At 37.8% G+C, this 19,502-nt stretch overlaps 1 protein-coding gene across 2 annotated transcripts in view; it reads right to left on the bottom strand.

Moving 5' to 3' along the window:
- LAMA2 (laminin subunit alpha 2) overlaps positions 1-19,502 on the bottom strand; it is a 694,677-nt gene that overhangs the window by 31,953 nt on the left and 643,222 nt on the right. The window contains exons 51-54 of one of the 2 annotated variants that reach the window (XM_070795552.1): positions 15,446-15,584; positions 13,373-13,384; positions 10,135-10,255; positions 5,225-5,401 (exon numbers count right to left, since the gene is read on the bottom strand). In XM_070795552.1, the coding sequence (XP_070651653.1) occupies positions 5,225-5,401; positions 10,135-10,255; positions 13,373-13,384; positions 15,446-15,584 (449 nt within the window). The remainder of the gene's footprint in view (positions 1-5,224; positions 5,402-10,134; positions 10,256-13,372; positions 13,385-15,445; positions 15,585-19,502) is intronic. The other variant, XM_070795553.1, reaches the window with a different exon arrangement.

Here is a 19,502-nt window from a genome sequence, read left to right as displayed (position 1 = left end):
CTTTAGTGAAAATCTATCTCAGAATGTTTGATCTGGTCCTTTTATTATAATAACTGGCTTATTATTTAAATTTATTTAATAAATTTTTTGTATTTTGGATTAAAAGGCAAAGACTTTAGGAGAACATTTATTTTTATCATACTTATTCCATACTTGTTATGCACAATATAAAATGAGATAGAACATTACTTCTTCTCCCTCTAATTTAAAAAAATGTTTTTTTTTCCTTCCCAAAGAAATTCTTTTCTTCCTTAAGGTCATAGGTTATCCTTTTACATTTTCTTCTAAACATTTTAAAGTTTTTTCCTTTCATATTTAAGACTTTAATTCACTGGGAATTAATTTTCTGTTTAACATGAAATAGAAATTACTTCATTTTTTTGTCTAAATGGATAATGAATTGCCCCAGAATCATTCACTGAAAGGTTCACTTTTTTCGCTGATGATGTGCAATGCTACCTACTGCCAAATGTCATTTCCATCTATACTTGGCTCTCTCTCTTATGTTCCACTGACACAGAGTTATCCATGTATTAATGCTACACAACCATGATTCAAAACTGCTAGAACAGTCTTCCAACTTATTCTATTTCATAACTTTCTTGGACTTTTGATATTAATTTTAGAATTTGTTCTGATTTACAAAAAGATAAGGTGACATATACTAACGCATATATATGGAATTTAGAAAGATGGTAACAATAACCCGGTGTACGAGACAGCAAAAGAGACACTGATGTATAGAACAGTCTTATGGACTCTGTGGGAGAGGGAGAGGGTGGGAAGATGTGGGAGAATGGCAGTGAAACATGTAAAATATCATGTAGGAAACGAGTTGCCAGTCCAGGTTCGATGCATGATGCTGGATGCTTGGGGCTGGTGCACTGGGACGGCCCAGAGGGATGGTATGGGGAGGGAGGAGGGAGGAGGGTTCGGGATGGGGAACACATGTATACCTGTGGCGGATTCATTTTGATATTTGGCAAAACTAATACAATTATGTAAAGTTTAAAAATAAAATAAAATTGGAAGAATAAAAAAAAAAAAAAACTCAACATTCAAAAAATGAAAAAAAAAAAAAAAAAAAAAGATAAGGTGATATTTTCATTGAAGGCAAACCTACATATCATTTTATGGAGAATTGGAATATTTTTAACACTGAGTCTTTCCATTAACATAATGACTTTATTAAGTAGTCTGTTATACATTTTCAATAAATTTTATAATTTTTCCAGTATAGGTCTTATGTTTGTTTTATTTCTTGTTAAATTATATATTTTTTCTTGTACTATATTTATTTATTCTTTTTTTATTGCATCGGCTAAGACCAGTATGAAAGAAAAGTGTAAGTGAAGTCGCTCAGTCGTGTCTGACTCTTTGCGACCCCATAGACTGTAGCCTACCAGGCTCCTCTGTCCATGGGATTTTCCAGGCAATAGTACTGGAGTGGATTGCCATTTCCTTCTCCAGGGGATCTTCCCAACCCAGGGCTCGAACCCGGGTCTCCCACATTGTAGACAGACGCTTTACTGTCTGAGCCACCAGGGAAGTTCAGTATAGCAATAATATTTATCTTTTCTTGGGCTTGATTTTATAGGAAATGTTTATGTTTTCCTATCATTCTCTTTTTAATTTACTAAGTCTTTTGTTATTGTTATTTTTGATCAGGAATGGGTGTTTAGTTTAGTTACAAGTGTTCTCTATGTCTATCAAGATGATTATATGATTTTCAGACTTTCTAATATCAAACCACCTTTGTGTTCTGTAGATAATGCAAGTTACTCATGGTTGCACATTTTTGGATTTTATTTGTCAGTACAGGTGAATGACATGAGGTACTGACCCTCCACACAGTCAAAAATCAGAGCATAACTTATAGTTGGCCCTCCCTTTATTCAGTTCCTCCATATCAGATATTCTGCATCCTCAGTTTCAAACAACCTTGGACCATGTAATACCGTTGTATTTACCACTGAAGAAAAAATTCACATACAAGTGGACCTGTGTGATCAAACTCATATTTTCAAGTGTCAACTGTATTTTGTTATTTTCTTTTTTTGGTGGTGGGGAGAAAAGAATATTATTACATCAGATCAGATCAGATCAGATCAGTCGCTCAGTCATGTCCGACTCTTTGCGACCCCAGAATTGCAGCACACCAGGCCTCCCTGTCCATAGCCAATTCCCGGAGCTCACTGAGACCCACATCCATTGAGTCAGTGACGCCATCCAGCCATCTCATCCTCTGTTGTCCCCTTCTCCTCCTGCCCCCAATCCCTCCCAGCATCAGAGTCTTTTCCAATGAGTTAACTCTTCACATGAGGTGGCCAAAGTACTGGAGTTTCAGCTTTAGCATCATTCCTTCCAAAGAACACCCAGGGCTGATCTCCTTCAGAATGGACTGGTTGGATCTCCTTGCAGTCCAAGGGACTCTCAAGAGTCTTCTCCAACACCACAGGTCAAAAGCATCAATTCTTCGGTGCTCAGCCTTCTTCACAGTCCAACTCTCACATCCATACATGACCACAGGAAAAACCACAGCCTTGACTAGACGAACCTTTGCTGGCAAAGTCATGTCTCTGCTTTTGAATATGCTATCTAGGTTGGTCATAACTTTCCTTCTAAGGAGTAAGTGTCTTTTAATTTCAAGGCTGCAGTTACCATCTGCAGTGATTTGGGAGCCCAGAAGAATAAAGTCTGACACTGTTTCCACTGTTTCCCCATCTATTTCCCATGAAGTGATGGGACCAGATGCCATGATCTTCGTTTTCTGAATATTGAGCTTTAACCCAACTTTTTCACTCTCCACTTTCACTTTCATCAAGAGGCTTTTGAGTTCCTCTTCACTTTCTGCCATAAGGGTGGTGTCATCTGCATATCTGAAGTTATTGATATTTCTCCCAGCAATCTTGATTCCAGCTTGTGCCTCTTCCAGTCCAGCGTTTCTCATGATGTACTCTGCATATAAGTTAAATAAACAGGGTGATAATATACAGCCTTGACGTACTCCTTTTCCTATTTGGAACCAGTCTGTTGTTCCATGTTCAGTTCTAACTGTTGCTTCCTGACCTGCATATAGGTTTCTCAAGAGGCAGATCAGGTGGTCTGGTATTCCCATCTCTTTCAGAATTTTCCACAGTTTCTTGTGATCCACACAGTCAAAGGCTTTGGCATAGTCAATAAAGCAGATAGATATTTTTCTGGAACTCTCTTGCTTTTTCCATGATCCAGCAGATGTTGGCAATTTGATCTCTGGTTCCTCTGCCTTTTCTAAAACCAGCTTGAACATCAGGAAGTTCATGGTTCACATATTGCTGAAGCCTGGCTTGGAGAATTTTGAGCATTACTTTACTAGCGTGTGAGATGACAGCAATTGTGTGGTAGTTTGAGCATTCTTTGGCATTGCCTTTCCTTGAGAAGGCAATGGCACCCCACTCCAGTACTCTCGCCTGGAGAATCCCATGGATGGAGGAGCCTGGTGGGCTGCAGTTCATGGGGTCTCTAAGAGTCGGACATGACTGAGCGACTTCACTTCACTTTTCTTTGGGATTGGAATGAAAACTGACCTTTTCCAGTCCTGTGGCCACTGCTGAGTTTTCCAAATTTGCTGGCATATTGAGTGCAGCACTTTCACAGCATCATCTTTCAGGATTTGGAATAGCTCAACTGGAATTCTATCACTTCCACTAGCTTTGTTCGTAGTGATGCTTTCTAAGGCCCACTTGACTTCACATTCCAGGATGTCTGGCTCTAGGTCAGTGATCACACCATCGTGATTATCTGCGTCGTGAAGATCTTTTTTTGTACAGTTCTTCTGTGTATTCTTGCCATCTGTTCTTAATATCTTCTGCTTCTGTTAGGTCTATACCATTTCTGTCCTTTATAGAGCCCATCTTTGCATGAAATGTTCCTTTGGTATCTCTGATTTTCTTGAAGAGATCTCCAGTCTTTCCCATTCTGTTGTTTTCCTCTATTTCTTTGCATTGATTGCTAAAGAAGGCTTTCTTATTATTACCTACTATTATTAAATAGTGGTTTAAATTATTAAACTTTAAATGATAAAAGTGATTTTAATAATCCTATAATCACAAACAATACAGCCTGATTTACAGGGATGCATGCATATTTATAAAGGATATGTTTACAAAGTACTCTAAGCTTTGGCCATGGCAGATTAGGTAATTCCTAAGAATGCTTTCACTGAGAAAAACTAGATTAAAAGGAAAAAATGTGTTATCTTTAAAAGTATAGTTGAAAGTATTGGAGGAATATCCATGCAGTAAAGACTTATGGTGCCTAGATGTGGACGACTAAGAGCTAGCTTTTAACAGAATTGAATGGGTGCTGCTGCTGCTACTGCTGCTAAGTCACTTCAGTCGTGTCCGACTCTGTGGGACCCCATAGACGGCAGTCCACCAGGCTCCTCTGTCCCTGGGATTCTCCAGGCAAGAACACTGGAGTGGGTTGCCATTTCCTCCTCCAATGCATGAAAGTGAAAAGTGAAAGTGAAGTTGCTCAGTCGTGTCCGACCCTCAGCGACCCCATGAACTGCAGCCTACCAGGGTCCTCCATCCATGGGATTTTCCAGGCAAGAGTACTGGAGCGTGGTGCCATTGCCTTCTCCGAATTGAATGGCTAGATGGTAGGAAAACAGAAGTTCACAAAGCAGACTCTGTGTAGGCTTTATTTTGATGTCACTATCGTGACACTGTGTTGGTTGTGTTTTCTTTGTCTTCTATCCAGTCCATTCTTTGCTTTCTTGGTGTCCAGAGAAGGCGGAGCAGTTAGGCGCCAACAGACTGCATCATGTTAGCTGGTGAAACCGATCCAAAGGGAATTTAAATTTAAGGGTCCCCCATCTGTATATCTACAGAGTTGGCAGGAAACTGGACTTAGAAGAGAATATTAATACAATTGAATATATTTTAAGCGTTCTCTCTTTATATGTTCAAACTCATATGATACATGGATGTAAATACAAGTGCACCCACACCTAGAATTGACCAACAGAAAAATCCTTGGGGAGATAATTGTCCTAAAAAGATGATAATAGAAATAAATGTTTAAAAATACAAAGACAATTTATAAATCCTAAATGCCTCTCCTGAGTCTCTTTGTAAAATAATTGTTTTACATAAATATTAGGGAAAATGCATTATTAATTAGGTGTTATACTTTTAATTATTATTTTATTTTTGTTGTATTAATTAGGTGTTGTAATTACCTGTCCAGTTTGCCGTCGTTTTCTCCTAGGCGGAATGGGTGTCCCTCCACTTCCCAAGAGAATGATCCCAGACTCATTCTTGGTGCTGAAGGACAGATTGATTTCTGTTCCAACATCAATAGGCACAGGAGACAGCTCTACAAAACCAGGCTTGGGGAAGCTAACTGTGTAAACGTTCTTCAGGTAAAAGGAAAGAAGGGAAGAAAGCATTAGAAATGAATGAACCCTTAGTTTCTCCATCTCACTCACCCTTCTCAATGCATTCAAAGTTACTATGAAATATATTGTCATGCATGACAACTCAGAATGCATGAAAACTCAGTTATGCTTAAGAGCAACTGAAGAAATATTATTCCAAACTGTAATATTTAAGTTAAAATAAAACTTTGGGGTTCTTATTTTATTCTAGAACTTTTGATTTGAAATATAAAAGACCATTACTGATTATCACTAATAGGTAACATTTTCTTCTGATTTAAATCTATCTTGCTAAATCTTCCTTGAAAACACTCTCATTGATCCCTTGAATCCTTTTACCAACTAATTGCTTATGTTTTATAGCTAAGTCTGACCATGGTCTCTGTCTGCATTCTTTCTCAGTGATGAGTTGAGGGTAAAGATGTTCATTGTTACTAAATGTATAAAGACACTCTGGAGGAATGTTTAAAAAATCAGATACAATTTAAATTTTAAAAATAAATCAAATATTTCCTAGTTTAATTTTCTTAAAATGAAAACAGTATCAGTCTTTGCTGATAAAATTGAAACAGTAACATTGTAGACAGTAACAAAGTACAAAAAGTAAGAGTGTAAAAATCAATCCCATCCCAAAGCTGTGTAGAAGCATAGAACTTTGTATCCATATAATCCATTCATTCATGGATTCCTGCAGCCATGCAGTCATTCACTTGTTTTATCTTTTACAACCTTGCTCCTTTCCTCTCTCCTCCTCTCTGTATTCATACTGAATCATGACAGGTACGTTCATTTCTAACTTCTTTTTCTCACTTTATATGTGGGGGTATCTCTGTCAGTAAATTTAGATTTCAATCTCACTTTTAGTAGCAGGTCATTCCATTGTAGGAATGTGCAAGGATTTATTTAAGCAACCCCCTGTAGTTGGGCATTTATAGTGCTTAAAATGTTCATTTGAAAAGTCCTGGATTTTGCTGGAGTGAAAACAAGGAATCTTTTAATGCAGGATATTTTCCCCTGCAGTGTTCCAGGCCAAGTTAAGTGACATAAATGTTGTAAAATGTATAATCTGTTTTTGATTCCAATTTTCAAATCATAGAGTCTTGGATAGTTCAAATAAAACTACTGTGCAGACTTTTTAATATTTATCAAATATTTCAATTTCTGCTTCATATTTTAGTTGCAAATAATTCCTGGTTACTGAAAAGTACCTTTACAGAACCATCATTTCCTCCTATACAGGCTATTCATTTTCTGGACAGTTTTCCATTCTCATGTATATATCTTTTGCATGTGGATGAGAGTCAGGCTTTGGAAGATTAAAACTCTGAGCAAAAAGAGGTCAATATGGATTCTTAGAGATTAAATTCTGTATATACTTTCCTTTTTCCTATTCCCAAGCTTCTCAGGGTGGGTGTCTATGGCTACTTGTGAGTCAGAGACTGTAACTAGGCACAGTGAAGACCCCATAAGTCCTGTTCCAGTCTTTAAACCTCATAGCTCGGTGGTGATTTTCTCTCTTTTCCCAAATCCCTTCGTCTCCCATCACAATGCTTTAAAATAATTTTAACTGGAGGAAGCAGCTAAAATGAATAGCTTGGTAATATCAGGATAATTAAAAATTTGTAAGTAGGATATATTTATAGACTTCCCTGGTGGCTCAGATGGTAAAGCGTCTGCCTACAATGTGGGAGACCTGGGTTGGATCCCTGGGTTGGGAAGATCCTCTGGAGAAGGAAATGGCAACCCACTCCAGTACTCTTGCCTGGAAAATCACATGGATGGAAGAGCCTGGTAGGCTACAGTCCATGGGGTTGCAAAGAGTCGGACACGGCTGAGCGACTTCACCTTACCTTACCTATGATATATTTACCATTTTATTTTTATTTATGTTTAAAAAATTATTTATTTATTTATTTTTGGCTGCTCTGGCTCTTTGTTGCTGCGTGCACGCTTTCTCTAGTTGCAGTGAGCTGAGGCTACTCTCGAGTTGCTGTGTGTGGGCTTCTCATTGTAGTGGCTTCTCTTATTGTGGGGCATGTGCTCTAGGGCACAGGTTCAGTAGTTGTGGTGCATGGGCTTATGCTCTGAAGCATGTGGGACCTTCCTGGACCAGGGATGGAACCTGTGTCCCCTGCATTGGCAGGCAGATTCTCAACCACTGGACCACCATGGAAGTCTGGCATTTTCTTGTTAAAAACAAACTCATTACTTTTAGAATTCCAGATGGTGACTGCAGTGATGAAATTAAAAGATGCTTGCTCCTTGGAAGAAAAGCTATGACTAACCTACACAGCACATTAAGAAGCAGAGACATTACTTTGCCAACAAAGGTTCATCTAGTCAAAGCTATGGTTTTTCCAGTAGTCATGTAGGGATGTGAGAGTTGGACTATAAAGAAAGCTGAGCACAGAAGAATTGATGCTTTTGAACTGTGGTGTTGGGGAAGACTCTTGAGAGTCCCTTGGACTGAAGGGAGATCTAACCAGTCCACCCTAAAGGAAATCAGTCCTGAATATTCATTGTAAGGACTGATGTTGAAGCTGAAACTCCAACACTTTGGCCATCTGATGTGAAGAACTGACTCATTTCAAAAGACCCTGGTGCTGGGAAAGATTGAAGAAAGGAGGAGAAGGGGACGACAGATGATGAGATGGTTGGATGGCATCACTAACTCGATGGACATGAGTTTGAGCAAGCTCCGGGAGTTGGTGATGGACAGGAAAGCCAGGTATGCTGCAGTCCATGGGGTTGCAAGGAGTCAGACATGACTGAGCGACTGAACTGAATTGAAAAATGTACTAATATTCAATGATTATTATCAGATTTTACTGGGTTGATCAGTAAGTTTGCTCAGGTTTTTTGTAACATTTTATGGAAAAACCTAAACAACATTTCTGGCCAATCAATATAAGAGAGAAGAGCTGTGACTTGCGTTTCTCTCTCTTATGGGTTAGTGCCTATTGAAGAGTCTGTGCAGAATAGTCAAGTGGAATCAGGGGCTGCTAGGCTGCTGCAGCAATAAAGAAAAGATACTGAAGATACTTGATAACAGGGGACTTTGCAGTCCCATCAAAGCCAAGTCTTTGCAGATGGTTCCCACTATGTGCAATTTTCAAAGAAAAGGAGGCTTGACTTCTAAGCTGTGGACAAGATGCTAAATACTAACGATCATGGTAGAAACTATTACTTGTTATTTGAGTAAGCTCCTAACACATTCCAGAAAAAAATTAAGGTTGATAATAAAGCTATATAAAAGACAGGAAGGTAAACTAAATCTAATACAGATGACATGATAATGAGGAAAAGAAAAAAGTAGTGTTGGAAAGAAGAAAGAACCAGAAAAGAGATTAATATTAAACAGTACATACTATGAAGTGGTGTACACGTGGAAAGATAGTTTGGAATCTTTTATAATACTGTTTTCCTAAGTTTAGTTGATCATGATAATTTTTAGAAGTACTTCAATCTTGCTTTATCATTCATGCAGAGCTAAGGCTAGGGTTGGGGCTTCCTGGTGGCTTGGTGGTAAAGAATCTGCCTGCCAGCACTGTTTACAATAGCCAGGACATGGAAGGAACCTAGATGTCCATTGGCAGATGAATGGATAAGAAAGCTGTGGTACATATACACAATGGAATATTACTCAGTTATTAAAAAGAATGCATTTGAATCAGTTCTAGTAAGGTAGATGAAACTGGACCCTATTATACAGAGTGAAGTAAATCAGAAAGAAAAACACTAATACACTATGCTGCTGCTGCTAAGTTGCTTCAGTCGTGTCCGACTCTGTGTGACCCCATAGATGGCAGCCCACTAGGCTCCTCCGTCCCTGGGATTCTCCAGGCAAGAACACTGGAGTGGGTTGCCATTTCCTTCTCCAGTGCATCAAAGTGAAAAGTGAAAGTGAAGTCGCTCAGTCGTGTTCGACTCTTCGCAACTCCATGGACTGCAGCGTCCCAGGCTCCTCCATCCATGGGATTTTCCAGGCAAGAGTACTGGAGTGGGATGCCATTGCCTTCTCCACCAACACAGTATATTAATGCATATATATGGAATTCAGAAAGATGGAAATGATGACCCTATATGCGAGATAGCAAAAGAGACAGAGATGTAAAGAACAGACTTTTGGACTCTGTGGGAGAAGGCGAGGGTGGGATGATTTGAGAGACTAGCATTGAAACATGTATATTATCATATGTTAAATAGACCACCAGTCCAGGTTCGATGTTTGAGACAGGGTGCTCAGGGCTAGTGCACTGGGATGACCCTTAGGGATGGCATGGGGAGGGAGGTGGGAGGGGGGTTCAGGATGGGGAACACATGTACACCCATGCCTGATTCATGTCAATGTATGGCAAAAAACCACCACAATATTGTAAAGTAATTAGCTTCCAATTAAAAAAAAAAAAAAGAATCTGCTTGTCAATGCAGGAGATATGGGTTCAATTCTTGGGTCAGGAAGATCCCCTGGAGTAATGGCAGCCCACTCCAGTATTCTTGCCTGGGAAATTCCAAGGACAGAGGACCCTGTTGGGCTACAGTTCAAGGGGTCGCAAAAGAGTTGGACACGACTTAGCGACTAAAGAACAACAAGACTAGGGTCAGTAGGAATTCAAAACAGATTAACAAGGACTGGTCCCCGTAATGGACCCAAACTAAGTAAGTGAAATCTGGTATGAAGGTATTTAGGAAGCCATTAGGAAGAGACCAACCTCCAGTGAGCATCCTTTGGTAACACCAACATAATCAGGGCTGCTAAGTATATTGTACGGAGTTCTTGAAATTTCGATATCTTTGAGGCAACCAGAATATTTCTTCACATTTACTTCTGGCCTGTTGAAAAGTTAAATGGAAAATAAAAGCAATATCATTAGGACAATGGCAATATAGAGTCTGTGACTACTGGATGCAAGCCATATGGAGCAAACTGATGCACAGGCAGGCGTATGTCTCTCAAACTGTGTGCTGGTGCGCACATGGACCCAGAAAACTATGCTTCCATTAGCTACTGGTTGGATAAGGGATATTAGCACCAACTTGCATAAGCAGTTTTTATGTAGCTCTTTGTTCTCTCCTTTTAAAAGATAATCTCAACTATTGCATGTAAATACAAGGTATAGAAATTAACTGACTTCTTTTGAAGCGCTTCATATGCATAATGAAATGTGTTTGTTTTTTTCCACCCAAGAGCAGACACTTGTACAGGACAGCATAATCATACTATATAATGAAAAACATTAAACAAAATCTTGCTCAAAATTTAAAAATCTGGAAACATTTATTTTGAAAAGATAATATTTCTGCCATTGAGACTTTTGTTTTGAGGGTTTAGCTGAGAATAAGATAATGTCATATTTCTCTAAAAATTTTAGGTCAAATAAAACCTGAGAAACATTCTTTTGGATTACAGTTTCAAAAAAGATACTTTAAGTTTACAAATTGACCCTAAAGTACTTATTCTGTATTGGAGCAGTAACAAAATAAAGCAACCAAAGGACAAAACATACATTTAATTTTTCCAATAAAGTTGAAAATGGCTTCAGCACCCAAAAGACACTTGAATATTTACTTTTTGCTTACTACTTCTTAAAAAAGGATAAACATGCTAGCATGCAATAAGTGCTTGATAAACACAAGTTAACAGGATGTTAACAGTGACACTTTTTTTATCTATAACAGCACTGTCCAGTATAACTTTCTGTGATGATAGAAATATTCTTTCCTGCACTGTCCAAATCAATGAGTAGCCATGAATGTCTGCTGACACTTGCAAAGTAGCTCATGCCAATGAGAACCTGGATTTTTATTGCTATTTAATTTTCTTTCTTTTTCTTTTTTTGGCGACACTGCATTGCATATAAGGATCTTAGTTCCCCAACTAGAGATCAAACTCATGCTCCCTGAAGTGGGAATGCATAATCTTAAACACTGGACAGCCAGGGAAATACCATTAAAAAAATTTTTTTTTTCTTTAACTTAAAGCTAAATAGTCACCGTGGCTAGTGGCTACCATATTGAATGGTGCAGGTCAACAGAAATAGAAAAAGTAATACTTTTTTTTAATATTAATAAGCAACTCTAGGGGCTTCCCCGGTGGCTCAGTGGTAAAGAAACCACCTGCAATGCAGAAGCTGCAGGAGACTCAGGTTTGATCCCTGGGTGGGGAAGATCCCCTGGAGGAAGGCATGGCAACCCACTCCAGTATTCTTGCCTGGAGAATCCCATGGACAAGGAGCCTGGTGGACTACAGTCCATAGGGTCACAAAGAATTGGACATGACTGAAGTGACTTAGCATGCATGCAAGCAAACAACTCTAAAAAGTGTCCAATCAATACCAAGATATTATACTTAGTAGGATAATGATGAACTCTCCTCACTGTCCCATGGTGGCAGGATTCCTTTTTTTGCCTTAATAAAAAACATATGACATGGGGACAAACCGGGAGGCCAGCAAATCAGACCCCTGGCATTGTGTATCCGGTGATTTATCTCATGCTGGGTATTTGTTCTGTTTCTTTCTCTCTGGGACTGTTTTATTTTCTTTGATCATTTCCCACTTGTTCCCAAGGTCTCCCCCTTCTGTTCGGTCAGCTGGTTATTACAAAAACATGCCAGCTGGACAGTGAGAATCTTGCTTATATACTTCCTGTATAAAGTGAAGGAAGCCAGTGAACTTCATTCTCAGCATTCATTTGTTTCCTTGTTTGTTGAGAGGAGGTCTGATTTATCACGAGTTTCTCAGAGGTCTTATCAATAAAATAAATCACTCCTACAAGTTACACACTTCATTGTTTCAGGGAAATACAAAGAACCATTTCAAAACACAATGATTCAGCAAGCTCAACATTATGAAAATCACAGGGGATAAGTAATCACATATGGTGATCAGACTCCTAATGGTAACCATAGGCCTCTGTTTCCTCTGTTTGCCTCAGAGGCAAAATTACAAAGCTACACAGTGTCGTTCCAGAGCCTTATTAGCATATACTTTCATTGAAAGCCAGCCTTTGCCTTTTAGCCATCTCAGCAAACAGCACTTGACTGGTCCGTGATGAAACAACTTATTTTTCCCCACACTTTCAGTTCTATATAGTCTAGTTTCTGGTATTAAAAATCTAGCCTTTGCTTTAAAAATTTCTTTGATCAGCTGAGCTTCATTATGTCCTTTTGGGATATCTGGCACTGTTAGGTTTTCAAATACCAAAACACTCAGCTGGAACTCTAGCCAGATGGCACCAGCCTTGCACACATCTCTGGGGTTTGATCAGCCACGTACAAGGGCCTGATGCTTAAAACTTCCAGGCTAATACTGCCCGCCTGCAAATCGGAATTGACATGCTCCTGAGAAGCTAGGATGACTGCAAACTTTCTCATCGTTAATGCAAACACTTGTTTTACATACAGTATTTCTAGAGGCTCCTTTTATCTGACTCTATACCTAAATTCTAAATAAACAAGGCAATAAAGAAGCAGCTTTGCCAAGAGGTGCAAGGGCCATGTAAACATGTGCATCTTTGCAGGCTTGCAAAAAGCAATCAGGCAGAGTAAGTATTTGGGAGCACAGTTGCTTGTTCAGCAGATAGTATAGTACCTGGGAGACCAGAGTCTGAGGTTCAACCCAGAAGATCACTTTGGTCCCCAGAACTAGATTTGTGCCCATAAACCTGACCAGCTGCCCTTGGCCTGTGCTGCTGCAAGTGTGCACTAGAGGGCACTGTGCGTGGGCGAAACAAGTCAAACTGCAGCTCTGTGATGGTGGGTAAGCAGCATCATTTTTGTAAGCAAAGGGCAGCATGAGAATCATCTCAGAATGCATTACTTGCTGGTGAAATGTACTATGAATAAAGCTGGATAGGTGTCACTCTGCTTCTGCATCACCGCTTTATCTAAGAAGCCACATTGACCCAACCCATGCACTCGAAGAAGGCATGCATAAATTTAAATTTTACCTTGCTTTCATACTAGGTCAAAGGGAAGAGAAAAAAATGATTTACTTACAATTGCATTTTCATTTAGTAAAACCATAAACTATAATCATAAATCTTTTAAAACAGCATTTCACAGAGATCTACAAAGGAAAGTAAAATACCACAAGAAAGGGAACCAGGCATATACCCTTGACTGTAATGAAAACAGAACCCAATGGTGACCGTCTCCCACACTATGCTCCTAGAAAATTTTTATTTTGGAATTGAATTTAAAGCACTCATGTTTATCATTTTTATTAATGGAAAATGAACAAATGTTCCTGTGCAGTAATATTCATGAGTAGCTTATAAAGAGAGCTTATTGCCTTTTTGAACTTAGCTTGAACTTAATATATATAAAATAATTCATGTCCATCACATCTTTCGCACTTTATCATAAGAAGATCTTGCCTGTGGGCAATTACAGCTACGAATGCATGGCTCCTTGAATAGTCACAAATATATGTCTCACAAATAAATGTCTAAAGATTGTTTTGAAATAATGTGTCATACCACAGAAATATTATAATTATGAAATGCTATACTGTGGAAGTAAAAAAAAAAACATTGTGGTAATAAAGACTCACTAGGTATGTAGTCTGCAAACTATTTAATAATACATAAACCCATCTCAGTTAAATTAACATATACACTTTTGTGGATAATTCCTAAAAATCACTTTATGGTAATTAAAACTACATTACCACCAGAATAGATGATGCCATCTTTGGGTAGCCTGATTTTGGCTACATTTAATTCACTCATAGAGAATTTAGTTAGTAATCTGGCAAAGTAAATCTTAGACTTGAACAATTTGCTAGATCCCCAGTATTTAAATAGTATCTGGAACATAGTAGTTGCTTATCAAACACCTGTTGAATGAATAAACAGATTTTGGAGTAATAACTATGCCACTCTTCAAATACATTGAATCTGCAATAATTTTTCTGACCAGACATTTAAAATCTAAATTCCTAACACAAATACAATATCATGTGGATGAACGCAGAGCCAGTTTATCTGCATTAAGCTTATCAAATTATACACTTGATAAACTGAACTGGTGTCTGGTTTATGAATTTAGATACAGAAAGAAACACAAACCTCAGTTTGCATGCTCAATATCATGAATGAGACTGAAGTTCTACTGCTTGTTTGAGAAATATGAAAAGAACTGACCATCGTACTTTTCAGTTATTCTGAGACCATTCCAATTGTAATGTGTCTTTTTAGTGTAGAAACACCTAGGCAGGACGTTTGTACTAGCAAACTAAACAAAATAAAATGTAAAAATCTGGTGGTCTATATTTATAGTAAATTCTTATGGTTTGGCCAAATCAATTCATCCCATCCAAATTAGATTCAATTAACTTTTATTGAGCACCAAGTATTCTACAACTTTTATTTCTTATAGGCTGTTTTGTAACAAGCAGGAGATTAATGAAATATCACATGAAATATTTTCTGACACTTTTTAATTACTTCTATTTATTTTGGAATTAATTAAACTATTAAACTAAATACATCTCCCTATCCTGCTATCTAAAAAATATATGTGAAGTTTTGAAAAATATTGACATGGGCAAGAACAACTAATACTGCTTCAGCATCAAATACATGGGAAAGTTCCATTACACTATTATCATGCTCGTGCTTAGCCATGAAATAGGTTACACTCACAGTATCCTGGAACACTGACTAATTTTCAGAACACTCAGCAAAGTCAGTGCACCATTATCTCTGGTGAATGTACAGCAGAAAGGCAATTACATTCAACTCCAGTTTCCACCTTTAATAACTTTTATAATTCTTTTTATCTCATGACTGACTCTAAAGGTAACAGTGATTCCCATCTACCTCTTCAATAAAGATATCAAATTAATCTATGTTTTTTAAATCCTGGTATTAACATGTAGCACAATTTTTTAGATTAGGCATTTTCTGCAACTAAAGGTTATATGATACTCCTGTTATAATTAAACTTCAGAACTCTATTGAGCATAGTGACCATTTAATTAAAACGTAATCCTTAGCCCTAAATATACATCAAATTACCTCAAGTTCCTCAGCGTTGGCAGACCACCAAAATATATTTTGTCATCTGCTTTCAAGTCAAGACCGAAGTTGTTCCCAGGAGATGAAGTTGCTATGTTCTCCTCCTGGTTAGTATCAATATCTACAATTGATATGTTGGCTGCAAAGGAAGGAGAAAGTTTCACATTTTATTTGAGCAATACCAACCACATCTATATTAGTTCTGTTTCTTCAAGATACTTTTACTTTAATTCTCAAATTAACACTATAACTATATACAGCTATTTAATAATTGCAGAAACTACAACATCAATAAAATACATTGTTATATGATCCACAAAGAAAGCATGAAAATAGTAGCCTGAACACAAACCAGTCAAGATAAAATAAAAATGTTTAGATGGACAACAGAGAACTCATTGACACAGTTTTCCATAATACAAGTAGTTAGAAAATAAAATTAATATGTAATTAATGATAAGCAAATTGCCAACATCCGTTGGATCATTGAAAAAGCAAGAGAGTTCCAGAAAAACATCTGTTTTTGCTTTATTGACTATGTCAAAGCCTTTGACTGTGTGGATCACAATAAACTGTGGAAAATTCTGAAAGAGATAGGAATACCTGACCACCTGACCTGTCTCTTGAGAAACCTATATGCAGGTCAGGAAGGAATAGTTCGAACTGGACATGGAACTGGTTCCAAATAGGAAGAGGAGTATGTCAAGGCTGTGTATTGTCACCCTGCTTATTTAACTTCTATGCAGAGTACATCATGAGAAATGCTGGGCTGGAAGAAGCACAAGCTGGAATCAAGATTGCCGGGAGAAATATCAATAACCTCAGATATGCAGATGACACCACCCTTATGGCAGAAAATGAAGAGGAACTCAAAAGCCTCTTGATGAAAGTGAAAGTGGAGAGTGAAAAAGTTGGCTTAAAGCTCAACATTCAGAAAACGAAGATCATGGCATCTGGTCCTATCACTTCATGGGAAATAGATGGGGAAACAGTGGAAACAGTGTCAGACTTTATTTTTTTGGGCTCCAAAATCACTGCAGATGGTGACTGCAGCCATGAAATTGAAAGACGCTTACTCCTTGGAAGAAAAGTTATGATCAACCTAGATAGCATATTCAAAAGCAGAGACATTACTTTGCCAGCAAAGGTCCATCTAGTCAAGGTTATGGTTTTTCCAGTGGTCATCTATGGATGTGAGAGTTGGACTGTGAAGAAAGCTGAGCGCTGAAGAATTGATGCTTTTGAACTGCGGTGTTGGAGAAGACTCTTGAGAGTCCCTTGGACTGCAAGGAGATCCAACCAGTCCATTTTAAAGGAGATCGGCCCTGGCATTTCTTTGGAAGGAATGAATCTAAAGCTGAAACTCCAGTACTTTGGCCACCTCATGTGAAGAGTTGACTCATTGGAAAAGACTCTGATGCTGGGAGGGATTGGGGGCAGGAGGAAGAGGGGACGACAGAGGATGAGATGGCTGGATGGCATCACCGACTCGATGGACCTGAGTTTGAGTGAGCTCCAGGAGATGGTGGGAGGCCTGGCGTGCTGTGGTTCATGGGGTCGCAAAGAGTCGGACACGATTGAGCGACTAAACTGAACTGAATGATAAGATAAATATTTAACTAGAAATCAGACTGTGAATTAGAAATAAACACAATTTGTGATTCTGTCTGTACATTTCAGTATCCACAGAAGTACTTTGGCTGAGGCTCATCCCTAGAGGAATGAGGATGAGGTGGTTGTGCCTGGATGTGGAGAGATGGGAATGTTTGATTTTGCAAAATGACAGGATCCACATCAATTGTTTTTTTTTTTTTTAATTTTATTTTATTTTTAAACTTTACATAATTGTATTAGTTTTGCCAAATATCTGTTTCAAGAGAGGTACAGTTTTCATTGTTTATTGCTTTTCTCTCAGGTCTCTAAATGTACTTCCAATATGATGAGGATAAGAATTTAGAAATAGAAAGGAAAAAGGAAAAAAAGAGAGACTCTTCTCTGTTTAAACTGCTTTGTTCAGAGAGCAGATGTGAACACTTTATCTCACTGATTTTTACCCTCTTTATTCTTAAGAGTCAGTCTAGGTTCTCTCTGAATTATGTGGTATCTCACCATAATATTTGCCTAGGCCCAACCTTTAACTGCTTCATATATTTTGGATCCTTGATGCATATTGAGGCATTGGTTCATTAACAAGACAAATTTGGCCTCTAAATCTCTGCCCGATATAACATCTGAATTAGCAAGGGTCTAAAAATGGCCACTTGAACCAATGGGTTTTAAGGGCATTTCAAAGTGTTTATTCTTTGGAGCATTAGTTTCTTGGATATTGCTGGATCAAATAAATATGACAAACACTAGTTAAGCAAATTTAAACACAGATCTTAATTTTATGGCTGCTCAGATCTTGCAACATGCTAATATGAAAAGTAATGCTCCAAAAAAGGGACACAGAACAAGAAGTATTTCTCAAGTTTGTTTGACCTTGAAATATTATTATTTTCTCCCAACTCACCATTTTTTAGAAGAGTGTTCTTTGAAAAATAAAGAGAAATATCAAACTCCAAAATTCCATTGTAATCTGTAGCCCTTCCATTTCAAAAGGAAGTATCCTCAGTAAAACCAAACATAACTACCTTAAAAAATATCCAAAATAAAATACCCAAACCTATTAACACCTCAGATCCTCGAAGAATTTTATAAAGATAAACAAAAAAAATTACTTAAAAATAAGTGCCTAATTAAAAATTATTAAGCAAGTTAAGATTTAAAAAGTTAATTACTTTCTAGCACATATCAATTTCATATTTACATATCTTTTTGACCAGACTGGTGGCTAAGATAAAAAAGATTTATAAAAATGTTTCAAAACTTTTTAATACATATATATTTTTTTTTAATCCAGATCAGCAAAGAAGTTTTCACATAGGGCTGTTGACTGGAATGTGAAAATAGCCTTTTTTCTATAGACCTGGTATACATTTTAATAATGTCTGTGAAAATGAGATGTCTGTTTATCATAGGCAAGTCAGTGACTGGAGGTAGTTTTCCTCCTTATCCCTGAGTGAATATATACCTGTTTAGAAATCATTCTAAGAAAAACTGATTAAAAAGCAGAAACACAATTGAAGTGAAACTCACTGGTCCACTGAAGTATTAGCTTCGGTATTGAGACATAGGATGGCATATTTTTACTGATTTAAAGAAAGGGTTCTACTCTGTCCTTCATGAGTGACAGCTATGGAGTGGGTTCTGCTATGGAATGCTAACACTTGCTTTTATTCCTTGCCCTATTTCTTTCCCTTACAGAATAGCAATTAACATAAAATTTTAGAGTTGATGAGTTCAGACATCATTTATGGATAAACAGGGAATTAAGGGTTTTATTCAATACTAGACACACAGTGGGAACTTAACAAGTATTTTATAGTCAATACTGAGTTGTTATAAAGGAGTTGTTTTCACTTTGGCAGTTCTTTTCTTCTTTTAGTCCACTGAAAATCTAAATGATCAATTTTGCGTCCATATCAATGCACTTTGGGGGACATAGGGCACCTCTATTAGTGACTGTGGTTCTACTAACTGACTCAGAAGGTGGGAGTGCTTCCTGAAAAAGACAGTTTGAACTTCAAGGGACAGTGGTTTTACAAACTAGCTGAGGATAACTTGTGTAAAACAAATAATCAGGTATCTGAAAAGGAGCAATAGCCTTACTTGAATTCCTATCTCACTACTCCATGGATTCTGACCTTGCTAAAACCCACAGTGTCCTCCCTACATCCAAACCCTATCCTTTGGTCCTTACCTTAATCCAAATCTGTGCAGTATGTGAGGTTAATATTTCCATCCTTCTAGAATTTTCCTCCTTCGACTTCCATGATACCAACTTCTCAGTTTCTCTTGCCTTTCCAACCTCATTCTCAGTCTCCTTCCCTGGAACCCTACTTTTCTGAACACTTCTGAAATGTTGACAGTCACCAGAGTGCTTTCAGTTGGCTATTTGTCAGGTTTCAGCTATCTGGGTAGCCTCAAGTTTATATTTCCTTACTATATGCTGACC

This window comes from Bos indicus, chromosome 9 (genome assembly GCF_029378745.1).
Source record: "Bos indicus isolate NIAB-ARS_2022 breed Sahiwal x Tharparkar chromosome 9, NIAB-ARS_B.indTharparkar_mat_pri_1.0, whole genome shotgun sequence".
NCBI classification, from domain to species: domain Eukaryota; kingdom Metazoa; phylum Chordata; class Mammalia; order Artiodactyla; family Bovidae; genus Bos; species Bos indicus.
The sequence above is the reverse complement of the archived record's forward strand: the minus strand, read 5'-3'. Positions and strand labels throughout refer to the sequence as shown.